The sequence below is a fragment of the Drosophila takahashii genome, chromosome 4 (assembly GCF_030179915.1).
Source record: "Drosophila takahashii strain IR98-3 E-12201 chromosome 4, DtakHiC1v2, whole genome shotgun sequence".
NCBI lineage: Eukaryota > Metazoa > Arthropoda > Insecta > Diptera > Drosophilidae > Drosophila > Drosophila takahashii.
The window spans coordinates 3,100,968-3,123,157 of NC_091682.1; the positions used below are offsets into that span (position 1 = coordinate 3,100,968).

At 34.8% G+C, this 22,190-nt stretch overlaps 1 protein-coding gene across 9 annotated transcripts in view; it reads left to right on the plus strand.

Moving 5' to 3' along the window:
* Positions 1 to 22,190, plus strand: part of Cadps (calcium-dependent secretion activator 1) — a 126,112-nt gene that overhangs the window by 21,151 nt on the left and 82,771 nt on the right. For 8 of the 9 annotated variants that reach the window (XR_011419543.1, XM_070218030.1, XM_070218032.1 and 5 more), the window contains 7 exons: positions 1,361 to 1,745; positions 10,241 to 10,361; positions 16,303 to 16,470; positions 20,635 to 20,810; positions 20,880 to 21,111; positions 21,170 to 21,420; positions 21,502 to 21,516. Coding sequence is in view for 8 of the 9 variants with exons in the window: in XM_070218030.1 (XP_070074131.1) it covers positions 1,402 to 1,745; positions 10,241 to 10,361; positions 16,303 to 16,470; positions 20,635 to 20,810; positions 20,880 to 21,111; positions 21,170 to 21,420; positions 21,502 to 21,516 (1,307 nt within the window). In the remaining variant the exon portion in view is untranslated. The remainder of the gene's footprint in view (positions 1 to 1,360; positions 1,746 to 10,240; positions 10,362 to 16,302; positions 16,471 to 20,634; positions 20,811 to 20,879; positions 21,112 to 21,169; positions 21,421 to 21,501; positions 21,517 to 22,190) is intronic. The other variant, XM_070218031.1, reaches the window with a different exon arrangement.

The following is a 22,190-nucleotide window of genomic DNA, read 5'->3' on the forward strand; positions in this document are numbered from 1 at the left end:
ATTAATTTGTAATTAATTAAAATATATAAACTAGATTAAGATTTGCAAACTTGTCGTTAGTCTCTAAGAGAGAAGATTCGATAAATAAAATACCGTAGAACAAAAAAAAAAGTTGCCCACTAATCTAGGTAGAGTAAGTATCCACACAATCAGCTCCTCTTCTTCTTAAGAATTTTTGAAGAATCGATTAAAATGTCAAACGAACTAGAAGAAAAAGGTCCTTAGAGAAAGTATCCTCTTCTTTTTAAGAATTCGCGGTTTTTGAAGAATCGATTAAAATGTCAAACGAACTAGAAGAAAAAGGTCCTTAGAGAAAGTATACCCCTTCTTAAGATCTTGCGGTTTTTGAAGAACGGATTTAAATATCCAACCAAGTATAAGTCCAAGACTTTAGGTAAGTAGAGAAAGGTCCACCAAATCCAATCTTTTACTTGTTCCTAAGAATTCGCGGTTCTAAAAAAATTGATTTCAATATCGAACCTTTTCTTATACTTGGTTGGATATTTAAATACGTTCTTCAAAAACCGCGAATTCCTAAGAAGAAGAGGAGCTGATTGTGTGGATACTTTCTCTTCCTAACTAAGGACATTTTTCTTATAGTTCGTTTGACATTTTAAGCGATTCTCAATAATCTTCTCTACCTAGCTTTCTCGATCCTATTGCTTGATTTTTTTTATTTAAAAAACATTTACGGTTACTGAAAAATAACCGTGGTCGTAACGACTTAAAAATAATTTTTAAAATAGGTCGACAAAGAATTTTGTTGAGCCACACACTAATTTTATTTTAGCCTACCCAAGAAGAGCCACAAAAGAAGTTTGAGTTTTATTTTTGATCGAAATAATAAAAGTCAAGTAAAAACTGTTATTTTTCCACTTTTATTATAAAACTCTGTCAATCGAAAGATAAAACTAAACAACTAAACTAAAATATTGGTGTATTCACCAAATTTTTTGAACGCTTCAAAGTGCATGATTTTTTTGTAAGAAAAATGAACAATAACAGTTATTTTCGGTCCCTGGTACATTTTTCTTTACTGGTTTTCTTCAATTTATTTTCCCTACTTTTATCGTAATTTCTCCTAAACCAATTGCCTTCGGAAAAGTCGTGATACCAAAATTTGAAGGAACTAACAGTAACTTTCGATAAGTGTATCATTTGTTATAATCAGACTATCGTAACATATTAGTAATTTTAAGGTTATATATAGTAGTCTCCTCGCGCACACTCTGTACGATTCATCACTAAGTGGACACAGTGATTTGATATTAAACCACTGAAGATTTAAAAATATTCAACCACCATTTCCTAAATAACAGATTTTCTAAGTCTTATAAATTTCATTTTCTTTTAATTGTAGTTTCGAAAATCAAATAGTAGTCATCGAGACTATTTTTTACCATGATTGATCCTAGTTCAAGTGAGGAGGAAGGCGAAGATGACCCCATTGCCAATGTGCCATCGAAAGGACGTCTTACACATGCGCCCAAGGGAGCAAATACCGTTTCTATAACAGGTGGATCTTCCGGTCCCGGTGTAGGATCAAATATTCCTACATCTGGCTCTAATGGTGATCTGGTCGGGAATCAGAGACAATCTAATATTAATACCATTGGAAACCGAAATGATTCTGGAAACATATGTGTGGCGGCAGGCTTACAAGTCTCCTCTAACAAAAATGAACAAACACACGGTAGCCGAGTTGAAGGCGGGAATCTCGAGGTGCCCAACAACTGTATTCCGAGGTTGGTACTAACATAATTTGTTCCGAAATATTTCCAATTCGTGTTTTTAAATAACAGTACAACAGTTATAGCCATTGAATTGTTTGATAAATTACACTAGTTTACAAAATAATATTCTTGGTGTGCGTCCCAGCAATTGAAGGCAAATTCTGTTAGTGTTGGACCCCTAGATCACGAAAATAGCATTTTTTTTTTCGATGGCACAGTTTTTTTTAAAAGATGTTTTAAAGTTCGAAATGTTAAATTTCTGACTTTCTCGAATTTCTTATATCTCGGCAGATATCCACCCGATTGGGCCAGTTTTAGTTTTATTTCAATAAATCAGAGCTTAACTTTGCCATACAGATCAATATGATTGGATAAGTAATGGCAGCGCAGAAACTTGACAAAGATGAAAAATGTGTTTTTTGGTCGACTGTAAGTCGGCTGTACATATCGTACATATCGGACAGAGTCCAAATTTAAGATTTATCATAGGCGGCGACATGTAAACAAAAATGAGTGGTGACGGCAGCCAGGTCAAAAAATAGCTAAATTTAAAAGCTAGTAAATTATAAAATAAATTTAAGTTCTGAAAATTTCTTTAAAATATAAAATTGCTTGCGTTATGACTGTGAGTATTTTTAATTAAGTACTATCCATCTGGATAATTCATTCTTATGAAAAAAGTAACCTTAATTTCAAAAATTATATTCACTTTAATAATTTTCTAGCTTTTAATTATCTGATTTAGCTATTTAGTGACCAGGCTGCCAACACCAATTATTTTTGTTAACATGTCGCCGCCTATGATAAATCTTAAATTTGGACTCTGTCAACCGAAAAAAGTTAAAAAGTACTAGTGTTATTTGTATATCCGTGGCTCAGAAAATAAAAAGTTTACAAAAAAAGGCAAAACGTTTACGACCCTATTTCTGAAATTGGATAGTATTTATTATTTTACTATTTTTATACCCTTGCAGAGGGTATTATTATTTCGGTCAGAAGTTTGCAACGCAGTGAAGAAGACGTTTCCGACCCCATAAAGTATATATATTCTTGATCAGAATCACTAGACGAGTCGATCTAGCCATCCGTCTGTCCTTCTGTCCGTCTGTCCGTTTCTATGCGAACTAGTCCCTCGGTTTTAAAGCTATTGGAATGAAACTTTCCCAAAAGTCTTCTTTCTATTGCATATACAAGTCGGAACCAGCCGGATCGGACAACTATATCTTATAGCTCCCATAGGAAAGATCGGAAAAAAACGTACAAAAAATTCTAGCTTCGGTGTTTTTTAAAATATTAACTTCTACTCTTGGGAATGTTATTTTTTAAATAAATATGAATTTCGAAAAAAAATTTAGATAAAATCGAGACACTAAATCATATAGCTGCCATAGGAACGGTCGAAAAATTAAATGCAAATTAATAGGAAACAAATTATTGATTCGTTGGTTTTTATTGTATTCTCTTCTACTCTGGAATATGACTCTTTTTAAATATTTCCGAATTTCGATTTTAATTTTATCAAAATTGAACTACTATATTTTAAATTTAATTTAATTTTGGTTTTATTTCTTCCTAACGCTACAAGTACAAAAAAAAAATACTTATAAATTAAAGCGCTAGTCACAATTGGTCAGATTCATGAACATAAATAAATGATGACATTACATTACATACATTACAAATAGCTGCCATAGGAACGATCGGAAAATTAATGAGAAATAATAGAAAATTGAACATTTTTGCGATTTGTTAATTAATAGGAATGATCTGCAAGAGTATATAAGCTTCAGCTGGCCTAAAAATTATTTTTGTTTATTACTGTCAAATTTGTACCGATAATAGCTAAAGAGTAACTTATAGCCTTTTCCCATAGAGTCCATCCGTGTGAAACGGTTGAAATTTTTGACAAATGTGAAACTCGTGTACCCATAGAGCACATCCACCATCCAATAACAGCTGACTTGAAGAGCAGTTGCTCAACTTAACATTAACGAAGGGGGATTTAAACTCGGCAAAAATGTCTTAAACTTACGTTCTGCTGACCTTATTGTAGAATAATACAATAAATAGGATAAACTTTTATAACATATCCCAAACGAGTGTGCATGTATATTGCTGACTGGGGGAGAGCCTAACCTCCCCCTACCTCAAACCATTCTGGAGTGCTGCATTTATTTCAAAACGGTCATTTATTAAAAAGGGATGCAAAATAAATGGTAAAAGATAAAAAAAATACGGATCGTTACATTTCGATCCTCTATCGAGGATTTCTGATATCAGAGATTTGAGCTGTAGGATATAGTTGTCCAATTCCGACTTATATACTACCTGCAATAGAAAGGAGATTTTTGGGAAAATCTGACTACTATAGCTGTCAAACTCGTCTAGTGATGCTGATCAAGAACATCAGTTTATAAAATAATATCATTGATGTGCTCCCCAGCAATTGATGGCAAATGTATTTTTTCGTCGACTGTAAGTCGGATGTATACATCGTAAAAAGTCGAAATAAATCCGTTGAAAAATGGGTACCATCTTAAAGTTTAAATCCTAGCAAATAAAACAAGCCGGGTTTTGCTCAAATTCAAGGAAAATTTGATTTATGGTGGATTTTTAAAGTTCGGATTTTTCCATTTTTTTTGTTTGACAGAGTCCAAATTTAAGTTTGGTAATACTTTATATTAGCGGACTCACCCCCGAACTTCGCGAAAAAATGATCCTCGATGGACCGCGATTTTTTAAGAACTTACGTGCAAAAAGAACTTGGCGGTCGGCCATGGTGCTCTTGTAATTGAATTTTAAAGTTCCCGCTTTTGCTATAAAAACAAGTAAGCTCTTCTAACGTTTCCCACCGGGAAAGTGAGAAGGTGGTTCTTTGTGTGTTGAAAATCCTGTTCCTTTTAGCAGAAAGTGTTGGAAATCCTGTATCTTCTAGCAGACGACGGTGTAGGGAAAATGTAAATTCCCTTGAAAAGCCACATAGAAACCTCATTTACCCCTTACTTTTTGTGTCACCCCCGTGTATTTTGAAACCAGAGACGGAAGAAATGTAAGGGGTAAATGAGGTTTTGTCCCTTCCGCTTGTATGAAGAAACCTCATGAAAATATCATGTTTTTCAGAGAAATGTTCCCGCTGGGTTGCTATAAAAATCATATATGTATATATGTGAACTATTACCTTTTTGTCAAAATAAGACTAATTTAAAATACCAAATATCTGAGTAATTTGGTATTAAAGGGAACTAGTCCCCACAACCGCGTAAAAATGATCCTAGATCAGCGGTCGGCACACACATACGTTGACATTTTGTTTTATATTTGTGTGAGTAATTTGCACTGGGCAGCTCATCGATGTGTGTGTGCAGACCGCTGTTCTACGTTATACATGTGCGAGCAGCTCGGCGGCAGAACAAAACCCTATGCTCACTTAATAGGGCGCTGCCGACCGCTGTCCTAGATGGACAGCGATTTCTTAAGAACTCTCATAACCATGGACGACCACATGTATATTTTTATTATGATAATCAGAAGAAATCGCGGTCCAAGGAGGATTATATATTTAAGTCTTATCCACCCAAAACCAAACATCAAGATTGAATTTCTTTTTCTCAGCGACACAACGGATTGCCTTTTTCAGCAAAAACTACTTGTTTAATACTGAATAAGAAAGACTGCGCCGCAAGCGGAAAAAATGTAAGAAAAATTTGCGCGATTTTTCCTAAATTTGTTCGGCCTACGGCGCCACATTTTAAATGCACAATTTTCAAATACTTCCTATTAGGGAATACTTCAGCAAAGAGGTTTCTAGCCCATAATAGGTTATTAAAAAAATAACCTGTACCTTTACCTAAATGGTGGTGCGGAAAAATGTTCATTAAAACTATTTAAATAACAAAATTTAAAAAAAAATCTAGATTTTTTTTATTGGAACTCATTTAAACATTTAATTGATTTTATAGGAACCTATTAAAACTTAATTACTTTGATTAAAAATATGAGAAGAGCACCCTTGTTTTTTATAGCAAAAACGGGAACTTTGAAATTCAATTACATGAGAACCATGGCCGACCGCCATCAGCGTTTCTATTTAAATTTTGTTTTTAAGTAGTCAAGAATCAAAACGCCTACTTCATACAAAGTTACAATGAATTTTCTTATTTCCTATGGGAGCCTTAAGATATAGTGGTCCGATCCGACTCGCTCCGACATATGTACTACCTGCAATAGAAAGAAGACTTTCGGGAAAGTTTCATCGCGATAGCTTTAAAACTGAGAGACTAGTTTGCATAGAAACGGACAGACGGACATGGCTAGATATACTCGGCTATTGGTGCTGATCAAGAATATATGGGCACTTCCAAAATGTCGCTCGGGACATTTGCACACCTTTAAAGTTGAAAAAAAATTGTAAAACAATGGATTTTAATTTTAATTATGGGCTTTTCTTTTCACTCTTCCCAAGCTCTATTTTTGGTAAAAATCTTGATTTTGTACCACTTTTAGTTTTTAAGATATCGGTAAAAAACTGCCGTATTCGCTCGGGACAAAAATAGAAGTGGATTTCGGGGAAGTTCATACAACACCAGAAATTAGCAAATTCTGATGGAATATTTGAATGCGATTTTTTTTAGAATGTTGTTCAAACATGTCGCTATGAAATGCTTTTGGTTTTACTCAAAAATTCTTTGCCGTTTTTTTTTTATGCAGTTTCAACCACATTCGCTCGGGACATGTCGCTCGGGACATTTTTTCCGACTGTTTTGTAAAGCGGATTTCTTTACCTCTATCTCTCAATTGCTGGATGTTTTGCTTTTAACTTAATAGTTTAGTATGTGGATGAAGCATTCAGTACAGAAAAATGTCACATATTAGCATTCCTATAGGATAAATTTACAACAGAAGACAGGTCCAAAAAATAACAAAAAAATTGCCAAAAACGGATTTTTGCGTATATTGGTGGGGTTTGTCATAAAAATAATCAAACTATACTCCAAATTTGTAGTTAAGCTCAGTATCCAACTAATTAGAAACTAATATCGGGGCAAAATCATGTGGAAATATGTTTTATTCAAGTTTCAAGGTTTTTGGCTTGGTGGACTTTTTTTTGGAAGTGCCCATATATACTTTATGTGGTCGGAAACGTCTCCTTCACTGCGTTGCAAACATCTGACGGAAATTATAATACCCTCTACAAGGGTATAACTAGTGACGATCGCACCTTCAACATACAAATGTTCTGATATCAATATTTGTGACGAAAAATTATTACATTCGTCATTACATACACTTTCTAAACGGGTATTTTCAATAGAAACACAAATAAAACATTGTGAGAGGGCTTGTATCCCCACCGGCTCCAACAGCATCAAAATTCGAAATTTTCACTTTTTCACTTTCACCGCTCTCTCTCCCAAGCCAATTGATTTTCTTAAAGGCTTGGTGTGCTGCCATCACCAATCATTTTTTACACGTCGCCGCCTGAGATAAAACTTAAGTTTTGACTCTGTCGACCGAAAAAAGTTGAAAAATCCAAATTTTTAATTTCCAACATAAATCCAATTTTCCATCGATTTTGAACATACCAGGCATCTACTGAGCATGTAGATGAGCATGAGGATGTAAACTTTAAGTTGGTACCAATTTTGATTTTTCAGCGGATTTGTTTCGAGTTTTTACGATTTATACAGCCGACTTAAAGTCGACAAAAAAACACATTTTTCATCTTTGTTGTGCTGCTGCGCTGTCATTACTTATCCAATCATATTAATCTGTATAGCAAACTTAAACTCTGATCTATTGACTTTAAAAAACTGGCCCAATTTGGTGGAAATGAGCCGAGATATGAGAAGTCGAAAAAAATCAGAAATTTAACATTTCGAACTTTAAAATATCTTTAAAAAAAACTGTGCCATCGAAAAAAAGGTAGTGGTATTTTCGTGATCTAAAGCTTCAACACTAACAGAATTTGCCATCAATTGCTGGAAAGCATTTTGGCTGTAAAATAGTGGGGTCGGCAACGTCTCCTTCACTGCGTTGCAATCTTCTGACTGAAATCATAATACCCTTTGCAAGGGTATAAAAATGTAGTGCTGTCGAAAGAGACCTTAGGTATATGAATCGGTCCCTACTAATTTTTTTCTTGTTATTATTAAGGGAAGAGTAGGGTCTTGCGAAAAAAAAATCTTTTTTTTTTGTAGACTAACATCTTAAGACTATACAAAAAAAAGTTTTAGGTCAATCGGACAAAAACTTTAGAAGATTGTTAAAATTGTTACTAACAAAATTTTCCTACAAAAAAAATAATGTTTAATTTTGAACGGTTAAATAAAATATTTAATGTAAAAAAAAAAATAAACCCTTCCAGTGGCTGTTTTTTTCTATTGTTAAACAAAATTTAAAAGCAGAATAAAAAATCCGATAATTTTTAGCGGAGATACAGTGAACACCGCAAAACGCTCTGTTGGGGCGGGGGTGGCTTGATTGTAGCAGGCGATGAGTCCCAGGGAAAAAGGCGGTGGAAATCCGCGTAGAAATATTATCGAAAACACGGGTAGAACTTCTCGGGTATTATGCGACGTGCGTGTGTTTATTGGACACTTAAAAATAGAACTAAGTACAATAATCTTAGCTTAGAGGCTCCTGAGCGGAGCGGAGACTTTGGGGAGAGTTGGAGGGGGAGAGTGAAGGGCAGTACGAGCGAGATGTGGACATCTGGAGAAAACTGCCGCTCGACACTGCCTCCAGAAATTACACGCCCTTTTGGCGTGAACACGCTCTATGCAAAGATAATATAAACACTAAGATGTGTAACGCCCATACAACTGAATGTCCGGCAAAATTTTTGGTGTGGATTCAGAAAGTGGATTTACAATCTTCTTAGTGTGCGTTGTCCGTGTTAGATTCTTTGGTTGTGTTAGTGTACAATTTCGTTTGGTCTGCTGCGAAATAGGCTCAAACTCGCATCTGACTGGCGCTTCGTAATAAGGTCCTGTGGGCTAGGAATATAGTCATTCGACTGCGGATTGTGTCGGACCGAGTTCAACTCCGACTGAACGCAGATTTTTTTTTAAATTTTTTTTAACATTGTTCATTTAATATAAATATATAAAAGTAAAGGAAAGGTGAAGACCATTAATAGAATAATTTATTTTGGTGTAAATTATTTGTTTCTAGGGATAGTGTTGTTGCTTTATCGTTTAAAAAAATACAATTATTATTATTTTGGGTCCCTGAATTGAATATAAATTGTATACTTTAATACAAATTTTGTTAAATAAAATTATAAAAGTAAACTCGGGTGCATATTTCATTAACTTTTAATTCAAAAGTAATGAATTAAAGAAAGATTTTCTCAAAATGCTTCTGCTTTTAAAACTTTTTTTTTATTTACCAGTTTTGTTCCAATTTGTTTTGCTGATCATGATAAAGTACCATAAGCGTTTAAAACAACATTTATAAACAAACAAAAAAACTGCAAATAAATTTAAAAAACAAACAAAAATTAAAAAAAAAAATTAAAAACAAACAAAAAAAACTACAAAACAAATTTAAAAATCAAACAAAAAAAATATAGCTAAAAAATTAAAAAAAAAAAACGGCTATAAAAAGCTCTTTTGCCTCAGAGTGGACTCGAGCCTCGATCGCACCAATTTCAGGCCACCAACTTACGCAATGCGCCACAGCCCGCTTTGAAATCTTATGCGCAATGTGCCTTTTAGGTCGTTACCTTTTCGGCAACATAATTTATGAATCGACAAATGACAAATGTTTTACATGTTACATGTGTAAGTGCGTTTTTCTCGAAGCTACGTTTTGAATATATACCGATCGTTTTAAACTTGTCGCATATTTTTCTGCATTACAAAGAACAGGGTTGTGAACCCATATTATTTTGACATAGGCTACGTTCGGGGTTCAAACCTTTTATTTTGGCATGGGTTATAAGTTCGGGGTTCAAACCTAATCGTTTTGCGAACCTGTTCATAGATGAGCCGGAGTAGGGTTCAGGTTCGAACCAGGATTAAAAAAATCTTTTTTTTTGTAAATGAAATAATAAAGTCAACATAAAGACCATGTATTTTTATTCAAATATGTGCCATAGCAAACATAAAGACCATGTATTTTTATTCAAATATGTGCCATAGCAAATTGTCTTTAAAATTTTTAAAAAGCCAGAATCTTTAACTATGGACGCCCATTTTTAGTGACTAGTTCAAGGCAAGCAACAAAAATATTAGCTTTGGTAATTTTCACCTTTCAGATAAAACAAGAAAAATGTAGTTGCTTTTATGACAATCTTATCTTGTCTTTCACTTTTTCGAACAAGAAGTTATCAGGAACTTTATAATTTCAACTGTGTATAGGATTACTTCAATTGAATAAAGATGCGAATTTGGAAATTTTTATTTAATTTTAGTATTAATATTTTGTATATATTTCTTGTGTAAAAAATCAAGTTTTAAAATTTTACTATTTTTACCTACAAACATTTTTTATAACTGATTTAGTGGTATTTCGCAAGAAACTTTAAATCAAAGTATTGGATCATCGAGGGCCAACTCATTGCCGCGGCCATTGTCACCATCACCATCTTTAACCAGCGAGAAGCCTGAAACTGGAGATCCGCATGTAAGTGCAATCAGAAACAAGAAAGGAAGCTAGCTTCGGCTAGCCGGGGCTTATATACCCTTGCCGATCATTCCTATCAATTTAAAAATTACAAAATGTTACATTTTGTTTTGTCATTCATTTATATATTTTCATATGGCTATATTATATAGTCCACCCATTATTATTATTAAATTAAATTCGAAATTCACAAATATTAAAACATCTGATTCCCAGAAATTTTCCGATTGTTTCTATGTCAGCTCATATCATACAGCTGACATAGAAACAATATGATTTTGATATATTTAAATTAAAAATTTATAATTCAGCAAGAGAGAACGCTATAGTCGAATGCCCCGACTATCAGATACACGTTACTCAGCTAAAGGGAGTGCGACGGAGATGGATATATAAAACTTTGATCGGGCATAACGTCTAAACGAATGGTCCGATTTGAAACATTTTCTGTCTGTCTGCAAGAGAGAACGCTATAGTCGAATTTCAAAGACATGGACAATGGTTGGCAATGAGGACTATTTTTTAGGAATGCCGTGATGTATTGAGAGTAGATTTCCGCGAAAATAATAAAGATTAGTCCAATTATATAGGCGACATAATTCGAAATGTCGGCGAACAACATGGGACATAAGTTTGTATGGGACTTTTACTCAGGAGCGCCCAATTATCATAAAAAAACTAGAAATGGTTCGTGGAAATTTTACAGTTTAGTTCAGTTCAGTTTAGTTTTGTGTTCCTGTGTTATTTTACTTGAACTGAGTCCGATTTACAAAAAGACGTCGTGAAATGTGACTGGCAATTTCAGGTCATCCCTCAGAAAAATTGAAATATATTACGTTCGATTGAAATATAACCGTAATCGTAATTTTTGTTATCTCCTGAAATTTTTTGAAGATGTAGATGAAAACTTTGATTCGCCGTAACTTTTTAACGAATGGTCCGATTTAAAAAATTTCTTCTACATTTCGATAGGCATTCATAAACACAATAAAACTGCGTTTTTACTTTTCCGAAATATTGAAATTTTTAAAATCGTATTTAAGCGATTGTGGGCGCTAGAGGGGGCGTGGCACCCTTTTGAAACAAACTTGCGCTGCGTAGGAACTTCTAGAATCTGCATTCAAAATGTCAATCTTCTAGCCTTTATACTTTTCCGAGATCTCAGCGTTCAGACAGACGGACATGGCTAGATCGACTCGGCTAGTGATCCTGATCAAGAATATATATAGTTTATAGGGTCGGAAACGCTTCCTTCTACCTGATCTATACTTTTGCACGAATCTAATATACCCTTTTACTCTACGAGTAACGGGTATAAAAACAACGCCAAAGTGCCCCAAAATTCGTTTTTTTTTAAATTCTTTTTTTTTAGCCATTTTTCTGTTATAAATGTTGTTAAAATGGTTTAAAAATGTGATGTTCATAATCTTAATCTTACAGTCAAAATTTTCCTTAAAATTGCTTTCTGACCCCATAAAGTATATATGTATATTCTTGATCAGGATCACAAGCCGAGTTGATCTAGCCATGTCCGTCTGTCTGTTTGTCTGTCTGTCTGTTTGTCTGTCTGTCTGTCTGTCTGTCTGTCTGTCTGTCTGTCTGTCTGTCTGAGATCTCGGAAAATACAAAAGTTAGAAGGTTGAGATTTCCCACACGTATTCCTGGGCTACCTACGCCCCCTCTAGGTTCACAATCGCCCACTAACGATTTTAAAATGTGTCCTGCGCCCACATCTTTAAAGATTTCCGAAAAGTATAAGTGCAATTTTGTTGTGTATATTTATACCTATTGAAATGTAGTGGACATTTTTCAAATCGGACCATTCATTTAAAAGTTATGCGCAATCAAAAAATTGTTATATATCCATTTCCATTTGTTATATATTCCATTGATTCTCTTACCCTTTCTTACACGTGCCTCATATTGTTTAAGCAATTTGATTCACGGCATCCCCTTCCACCTCCCTTCCTTATTATTAATATAGTTCTAATCAATGGAAACAAAAATACTGAAGCAAAATATCAATGGTAAAATGCAGTAATATGGAATTGTTGTTCTTAATGCCGTTTTTTAAATTAGTCAAATACATAAAGCAAAACATTGGTTCGCATAAATATTGGTTTCCTTTCTAAAATTTGTCTACTGTGGATACTTTCCAAAAACCCCCGTTAACTAATTCGCCAAGAGTATTTGGTTTTTACTTACCGTTTCGTTACCTATAAAAAATATGCCCTCAAATTTCATAAATCTTAACCAAAGTTATTTTAATGGTTGTTCGAGAGATATCTTTTCGAGATATCTCTTTTAGAAATTTTTTGTTTTACTTTTTTTTTAAGAAAACAAAATTATTTTTTACACGCTTATCGATTTGGAATTTAATTACATGCTCAACCCAGTATGAAATTCTATATCTAAACAATATGTTTTGGACAAAGTACTAATGTTATGAAGAATATTAATGTAAGGATTTGTGTCGCAAAATGAATTTCTTTTTTTCTGTTCTGTGCAGCTGAAAACTTACGCACGCAATAAGAATTAAAGGATTTTTTTTATGCAAGTTTTTATATATTTCCTAAGTAGTTTCCTTAGGGTAACGGAAATCAAGGGAAAAAGTTATGATAAAATCTTTTCTCGGCTTATAGGCTAAAAAAAAAGAATTTTTTTAATTTAAAATAAAAATTCAAATATAGAGGTATGCTTAGTTTTCAATGTTAGTTTCCGCAGACCAAGCAATGAGAACATCGATGTTTTACAAAAATTATTATTATTTTAGCCCAACTGGAAAACTTATATAGTTCATTTAAAAACAAAATAAAAACTTTATTCGGCAAATAAATTAAAGAAAATTGATCAACAATATTTAAGTGATCACCATATTCACATTATAGTATTATAGGATAGTATTATGAAAAGCTTAATCCACCGCTGCTTCCATCCTACACCACCAGTTGAATATCTAAAATCATGTCAATACAGTAAACTTAAATTTAAAAACATTTTCTGCGTTTTCTTTAAAATTGGTAATATTACAAAAAAACATCGATGTTTCTAAAAAATTGTAATACATCGATGCATCGATGTTTTCCATCGATGTTTCTCCACCTCTAGTCGGAAACGTCTCCTTCACTGCGTTGCAAACTTCTGACTGAAATCATAATACCCTCTGCAAGAGTATAAAAATGATAATGTTATTCTATTGTTTTTTCCGATCCTTCCTATGGGAGCTATAAGACATAGTTATGGGATCGGAAACGTCTCCTTCACTGAGTTGCAAACTCTTGACTGAAAACATAATAACTTCTGCAAGGGTATAAAAATTAATTATGTGTACGCAGGATCAAGTTTAAAAACAGCCCCGATCGAATAAATCGGATAAAACTTTCAAAAGTAAGCTATTATTAAAAAATTTCGGCCACAGTATAAGCATTTGACATTAAGCTTTCGAAATACTTTTTTTTGTGTACCTTGATCAGAGTAAAAATTCGCGTGCTGATCGGACGGTATATCTTATAGCTTCCTTAGGAACAAAAGGGGGAAATGGGTTAACAGTTTAAGTTTTACATAGTATTTGCATATATTTCATTTTTATACCCTTGTAGAGGGTATTATAATTTCAGTCAGATGTTTGCAACGCAGTGAAGGAGACGTTTCCGACCACATAAAGTATATATATTCTTGATCAGCATCACTAGACGAGTCGATCTAGCCATGTCCGTCTGTCCGTCTGTCCGTTTCTATGCGAACTAGTCTCTCAGTTTTAAAGATATCGCGATGAAACTTTCCCGAAAGTCTTCTTTCTATTGCAGGTAGTGCATATGTCGGAGCGAGTCGAATCGGACCACTATATCTTAAGGCTCCCATAGGAATATTCAGAGATATATAAGAAAATTCATTGTTACTTTGTAGGAAGTAGGCGTTTTAATTCTTGACTCTTTAAAAACAAAATTCAAAAATAGAAACGCTGAATCTGGAATCCCTGGAACAGCACCGAGTGAGCATTACTTTATCTGCAAGGGTATATAAGCTTCGGCTGGCCGAAGATAGCTTCCTTTCTTGTTAAAAATGTTCTTGTTTATACCATATTAATCTCATTTTCATTCCTGAAATCGGCAACGGTATTGAGCTTTGGCTTGCCAAATCTAGCTTCCATTCCATTATACCCTTGTAGAGGGTATTATAATTTCAGTCAGATGTTTGCAACGCAGTGAAGGAGACGTTTCCGACCACGTAAAGTATATATATTCTTGATCAGCACCAATAGCCGAGTCTATCTAGCCATGTCCGTCTGTCCGTTTCTATGCGAACTAGTCCCTCAGTTTTAAAGCTATCGCGATGAAACTTTCCCGAAAGTCTTCTTTCTATTGCAGGTAGTATATATGTCGGAGCGAGCCGGATCGGACCACTATATCTTAAGGCTCGCATAGGCATATTCAAACAAATATAAGAAAATTCATTGTAACTTTGTAGGAAGTAGGCGTTTTGATTCTTGACTACTTAAAAACAACATTTCAATAAATAGAAACGCTGAATCTGGAATCCCTGGAACTGCACCGAGTGAGCATTCTTTTATCTGCAAGGGTATATAAGCTTCGGCTGGCCGAAGGTAGCTTCCTTTCTTGTTTTAACTTGTTAGGGCTAGAACTCAGCCCAACAAAAAGTCGTCCAAAACAAAAAACTTCATATGAAAACAAGAAAGGAAGTTAACTTCGGCCAGCCAAAGTTTATATACCCTTGCAGGTATGCCTACTTCTACAAAGTTACAATATTTTTTCTATTATTTTTTTGATTATTCCTATGGGAGCCATAAGATATAGTGGTCCAATCCGGCTCGTTCCGACATATGTACTACCTGCAATAGAAAGAAGACTTTTGGGATAGTTTCATCGCGATAGTTTTAAAACTGAGGGACTAGTTTGCATAGAAACGGACAGACGGACAGGCTGACAGACGGACAGGCTGACAGACGGACAGGCTGACAGACGGACAGGCTGACAGACGGACAGACTGACAGACGGATATGGCTAGATGGACTCGGCTATTGATGCTGATCAAGAATATATATACTTTATGTGGTAGGAAACGTCTCCGTCACTGCGTTACAAACATCTGACTGAAATTATTATACCCTCTGCAAGGGTATAAAATCGTCATGAAATTATGTTTCATATGAAGTTTTTTGTTTTGGACGACTTTTTGTTGGGTTGAGTACTAGCCCTAAATTACACTATGCAGCATCAAAAATGTACCTCGATGGATGCTATATTTTTGTATTTGTTACGAATTCCCAAGTTAAACTGCGTTTTCCAAAAAGTTCCCCGACGCAAGGATTCTTAGCAAAAGGACCTCAAAGTTCGAAAAATTCTGAAATTGGCCAACTTTCCAGAGCTTTCAGAGGCAAACGGGTGCTTGGTTTGATTCGATGTTAAAGTTTTTTAAAAGATACAGTTTTTATCTTTCAAACCCCATACTTAGAATAATTTTAGGATTTTTTTTAAGGGAGAAACAAATTTTAGAAAACAGTCAAAAAACATAAAAGTTTAAAAGTTTGATGTTGTAACTTTTTTTATCCAATTAGTCTAATAGTTAAATTATAATCAATACAATATTACCAGGAAAAGATCAATTACAACAACAAACTTGTAAATACACAGGGCGGCAACACTACTACTATTTTGACCGCATCTGTATGTTTTAAAGTTTTTTGACTATATTTTCTGGAATTTTTTTCTGCCTTAAAAAAAATCCTTGGGAATTCGTAACGAATCCAAAAACATAGCACCCATCGAAGTAAATTTAAAAAACACTAATTATGCCGCACAGTGTTATTTTTAGGGATAAATTTTACAGCAAAATCATATTAGCATAAGCTATGGTTTGTAATAACCTTTGAATAAAGGTTTTTCACTTCGCTTGTAAAATCTTTTCGTCTTTGCTTTTTTAGGACAAACATGAACGGGAAGAAGAGGAACGCAAACGACGAATTCAACTATATGTGTTTATATCACGATGCATTTCGTACCCCTTCAATGCTAAACAGCCTACGGACATGACTAAGCGGCAAACAAAAATAACAAAACAGCAGCTGGAAATTATAACTCAACGATTTCAAGTAAGATGTCTGAACTGCAAATACACTCATAGAAATTTGTACCTTAAGTGGCCCTTAAAACTGACTTTTCGCCCTTTGATTTAGAAGCAGGAAATTCGCAAAAGTTTGTGTAAAAAATTCCAATGACAATTATGTCATATGTCATATATAGATGTTTTATTTTCGTCAATTAAGAAAGATTTTCCTGATTTTAGGATGACTTAACCTAAATGCAAGGAGTATTTTTCTAAAAATAGGCATCTTTTGTGTTTATAGGTAAATTGCTCTAAAAATAAGACAAATTAAAAAAAAACGGTCTTGATCATGCTCAGCTGAATTTGGGAAGCATGTCTTAATCGTGTAATTTCTGGGAACTGACTTTAAACACACCCACGGACAGCGTTTTATGTTTTCTAAATGTACTTGTAAAGGGTGTTTTTTTAGAGGTATAAAACTTTAAGTTGGCATCACTGTTCAAGATGGCGACCGATTTAACAGCTGTTCAGTGATTTATTCTCAGTTTGGTTTGGCAATTCATCATGAATAGACTCACGGCTGAACAACGCTTGCAAATAGTGCAATTTTATTTCGATTTATTGAAAGACACGTTTGGTGACCGCCTAATTTTACGTTTTGGACCTGTAAATTGGTCTCCAAGATCTTGTGATTTAACACCGCTAGACTACTTTCTGTGGGGCTATGTAAATTCATTGATCTATGCGGATAAGCCACAAACGCTTGACCATTTGAAAAACAACATTTGCTGTGTTATTGCCTATATACGGCCGCAAATCTTGGGAAAAGTCATCGAAAATTGGACGTCCAGATTGGACTACATCCGAGCCAGCCGTGGCGGTCATATGCCAAAAAATCGAGTATTACTATAAAGGAGTAGATGTCGATTTGCGTCATGTTCCCCCAGCCCAAACCATAAGACCTAAAATTTTGGAAAAAATTGGGTCTGAATCGTGTGTTAGAAGAGGTGTGCACTAAGAAAGGATTTTTTAAAATTCGACTCCTAAGGGCTCCCAGGACTCTCGAAAATGCAATATTGGTTGATTAAAACCAAAATGGAAAAAATTGGGTCTGAATCGTGTGTTAGAGGAGGTGTGCACTAAGAAAGGATTTTTTAAAATTCGGCTCCTAAGGACTTCCAGGACTTTCGAAAATGCAAAATTGGTTGATTAAAACATCAACCATTCCCACAGTTTTCAACCAAACAAGTTGATATTTTTTTTTTAAGCTTTGTTTGTGGAAATCTTTGAAAGCCCAGAAGATGAGCCCCCACCGACTTCCGGTTGGGGCACTTAATTAATTTTTCCGCACCGATTATGCGATCGCATCCGTTTTTGGACCCACGGTTGATTTTATATGAATATTTTTGTTTGCGGGGGTTGGGGGGGGGGGGGCTCTTTGGCAGCACGTTGTTTTTGTTTTTCGCAGCACTCACGAACGCAAAAGCAGAGCGATAGAGTAGTGACCAGAGAGAGAGTCATTTGAAGCGAAAGAGAGGCGGCTAATGTTTTTTTTTTATGCTTTAGAAACACCTGATAACATTTTTACTATTTGGATACCAGAACGGATTGTCTAATAGATGCAATTCTAAGTCAAAGTGTGTAGCCAACCCATAAAATGGACAAGGAATTTTTGTTTTGATTTTAAAAAAATTTTGGATTGGTTTTCAAGGGGAGAGCCGGGAAAAACTTTCAGTCGTCACATTTGCATGTGAGAAACGCAATGACACTTACACATTGATAAATTGGCATGTACATAAGTATGTAATGATTAAATTAGAATAAAATAACGGATCACCTAATGTATGCAATTCTAAATCAAATATTTAAAAAAAATTTAAAAAAAAACTGTTTTTTAATTGTGTTGAAGACGAGGGGCGCACGAGGAAAATTGTTAAGAAATTTCGCCTCCAGAATTACACCCACTCTTTTCACCCAAAAGAGTTGGAGCTTTACGTGCTTTTTTTAATTTTCCTTATTATCGGAAATATTTAACTCCAGCTGTTGATCCGACATTGGGGCACTTCTTTTTTTGTTTACCTACAGATCCGTTTTTCGCTTAAAGCATTTTGGCCGTAGCCTTTCATAGGTTATTGTGTGTTATTTCTTATATATTCTTTTTAATGTTTTGAAGGTTTTTGGGGGTTAGATCTGTTCAAAATAAACGCTAAAAAAGAGTAAGAGTTTTTCTCTGCATTCGTTTAGCTAACCAAATCTATAAAATTAGGCTACCAGAACGGTGGAGTTAATAAAGTGAGATTAGGGGTTAAGTTGCGATTAAGGAGGTATTAGATAGATTAGGGTAAAAGAACTGTAAGGGAAAGGTGAAGGTGAGAAAGATAAGGTTCGTTTGGACTTTAGTCAGGATAAGGTCAAGGTGACAAACAAGTTTTACTAAGAAAAAGTGAAGTTAAAGTAAGTATAGTAGGGAAAATTTTTTTTCAGGTTAGAAGGATTTGAATATTAGTGCGTTCTAGGTGGGTTTACCGTTTAGCTAAGGTTACGCGGGATTTTACTCTGATATTAATTTGAATTTGCTAATAGTAGCGGACAACGTCGCTTCGGGTATTGCTAGTCATATATAAAATGTAATGCCACAAGATTATCTTTCGAATAAAAAAAATGCATGTCAATCGAATAATCCATCGTTGTTTTATTGCAACTTAAAGTTCTATACCTCTAAAAAAACATGTAGCCATGTGGTCAAAATCTTCCAAGTGTTAATTTAAGCATTTTTGGTAGTGCCGTGAAAATTGAATTTCTCAAAAAGTCCCAAGAAGAGCAGATTAACTCTGGATGTCCCGAATTGACCCCTCTTTAACATGAGTCAACCCACTGGCTCACCAAATGTCAACATTTTTTGTAATCTTTATTCAAAGTTAAACTTTCTTTTTCCAAACCTATTAAGAGAGACTACTTGGTATATGAAGCAATTGCTTCAAATCACTCCCGAAATAAGCAACAAAGTAGTTTTAACACATAGGAAGGACATTTTAATGAAGAGATAATGAGATATTAATTTATATGTGCACTGCAAAATGAAACCAAATTTAAACACATTTCACGCTTGCAGTGGCGACTTTAACAGCTGTTATTTTAACATTAGACTGTTAACTTAACATTTGCAGTATGTAACATGGATCAAAATGAAGATCCATTCTTATTTCGTTTCCATTAATGTTTCAAAAATTTTAATTCTGTAAAAAACACATTTAAGCCAAAAAAAAAGAGAAGGTGTGGGCGCCAGGCACATTTTAAAATCTTTAGTGGGCGTTAGAGGGGGCGTGGGGCTCGGCTGAACTAAACTTGCGCTGCGTAGAAAGCCCAAGAATATGTGTTCACCTTCTAGCTTTTGTAGTTTCCGAGGTCTCAGCGTTCACCCAGACATACAGACAGAAGGATATGGCTAGATTGACTCGGCTAGAAATCCTAATCAAGAATATATCTACTTTATAGGGTACTATCTGCAGAAGAAATAAGACTTTTGGGAAAGTTTCATCGCGATAGCTTTAAAACTGAGAGACTAGTTCGCATAGAAACGGACGGACATGTCTAGATGGATTCGGCTATTGGTGCTGATCAAGAATATATACACTTTATGCTGTCTGTTGGGTCGGGGGTGGCTTGATTGTCGAAGCGATGATAAGTCCCAGGAAAAGCGGATGAATTTCCGCACAGAAATTGTAACGAAAAACACGGGTAGAAAACTTCGGGGTTTTGCGCGACGTGCGGCTGTTTATTTGGACACTTGTAAATTGGAACTAATTACATGAAGCTTGACTTAGCGGCTCCAGAGCGGAGCGTAGAGTTGCGGGAGAGTTGGAGAGGGAGAGCGAAGGGCAGTGCGAGCGAGCGAGATGTGGACATCTGGAGAAAACTGCCGCTCGACACTGCCTCTCGAAATTAGACGCCCTTTTGGCGTGAACACTGTCGAAAACGACTCCTTCACTGCGTTGCAAACATCTGACTGAAATTATAATGCCCTCGACAAGGGTATAAAAATAAACAAATATTTTTTAGTAAAAATGTTTTGGGAAGTCGACTGTCCCAACTTACAGACCGTCCCAACTTAAAGATCTCTTCTCCACTCATATAATTTTGAAAATTTTAGAAGTAATTTAAGCAGTTAACATTTTGGGAACCCCTCTGATTTAAAATGTTTATATTTTAGGCGTTTCTTAAAGGTGAAACCCAAATAATGGCAGATGAAGCATTTCAAAACGCTGTACAGAGTTATCATGACGTGTTTCTAAAATCGGAACGAGTTTTAAAGATGGTGCAATCTGGAGCATCATCGCAACATGATTTTCGCGAAGTTTTTCGCAACAACATAGAAAAACGAGTCAGGTAATATAAAAGTATAAAGTCTATTAGAGTGGTATCTATGCTTATTTACACATTACCGTTTTATTTTAGGTCTTTACCTGAGATCGATGGTCTTAGTAAGGAAACCGTATTGACTTCTTGGATGGCAAAATTCGACATAATATTAAAAGGAACTGGAGAAGAGGATTCGAAGAGACCTTCTCGGATGCAGCAATCACTAAATAGCGAACTAATTCTTTCCAAAGAGCAATTGTATGACATGTTTCAGCAAATATTGTTAGTAAAAAAATTTGAGCATCAAATTTTATATAACGCCTTAATGGTAAATTCATGATTTTAAGATAATCTTCACATGCAAGTAATAAATATTAATTTTGTAGTTAGATTCTGCCGATGAGCAAGCAGCGGCTATAAGACGGGAATTAGACGGAAGAATGCAACGCGTAGGAGAAATGGAAAAGAATCGAAAGCTTATGCCAAAATTTGTACTCAAGGAAATGGAGTCTCTTTACGTTGAGGAACTAAAGTCGTCAATAAATCTTCTGATGGCAAATCTTGAATCTCTTCCAGTATCAAAAGGAAATATGGATAGTAAATATGGACTTCAAAAACTTAAACGTTATAATCACAGGTTAATTAATTTAATTTCATAAATATTAAATATTTAAATAATCTTATTCTTTTCACTCGTGCTTCTTGTATTGACTTACAGTACACCGTCATTTTTGTAAGTTACCATAAATTAAGTATTACTTTTAAAAGTCAAAAAGTTTAAATATTCCTGTTATCTGTGTAAATGCGGATATAAAACGAAAGAAAAAGGGTTTTATCGACTCGGTTGTGGGTGCTTATAAATATTAGGTTGTCGAAAAAGTCTTGCGGTATTTTCGCTAGTTGGCGCTGAAAGCGCGTAGTTCTTGTTTTATTCGTCGCATCTGGTCATAATATACCTTTTTGGAAAGCTTATTTCACGCGCTAACACGCGTTTGATTGATTGTCTTTTCTTTTAAGTCGTTCGTGAGTTTTAGCGTCGCAATCATGGAGCAAAATAAAGAGAAAATAGGGCATATTTTACAGTACTACTACGATAAAGGCAAAAATGCATCTCAAGCCGCCAATAAAATTTGCAGTTTATGGACACGATACAGTTTCCATTTCCACCGCGCAGAGGTGGTCAAAGAAGGAGGGCCTGTCGTAGAAAATTGCAATAAAACCGGCATAGTAGTAGCCGTAGCATCGGTCAAGAGCTTGGCTTAAGTCATCAAGCCGTTATAAACCATTTGAAAAAGCTTTGAGTCACTTAAAAACTCGATGTAAAAAAGAAAAAAAAATATAATAAAAATACCGCAGGACTTTTTTGACAACCTTATATTTACACTTAATATTAGTGGAGTGAAACAA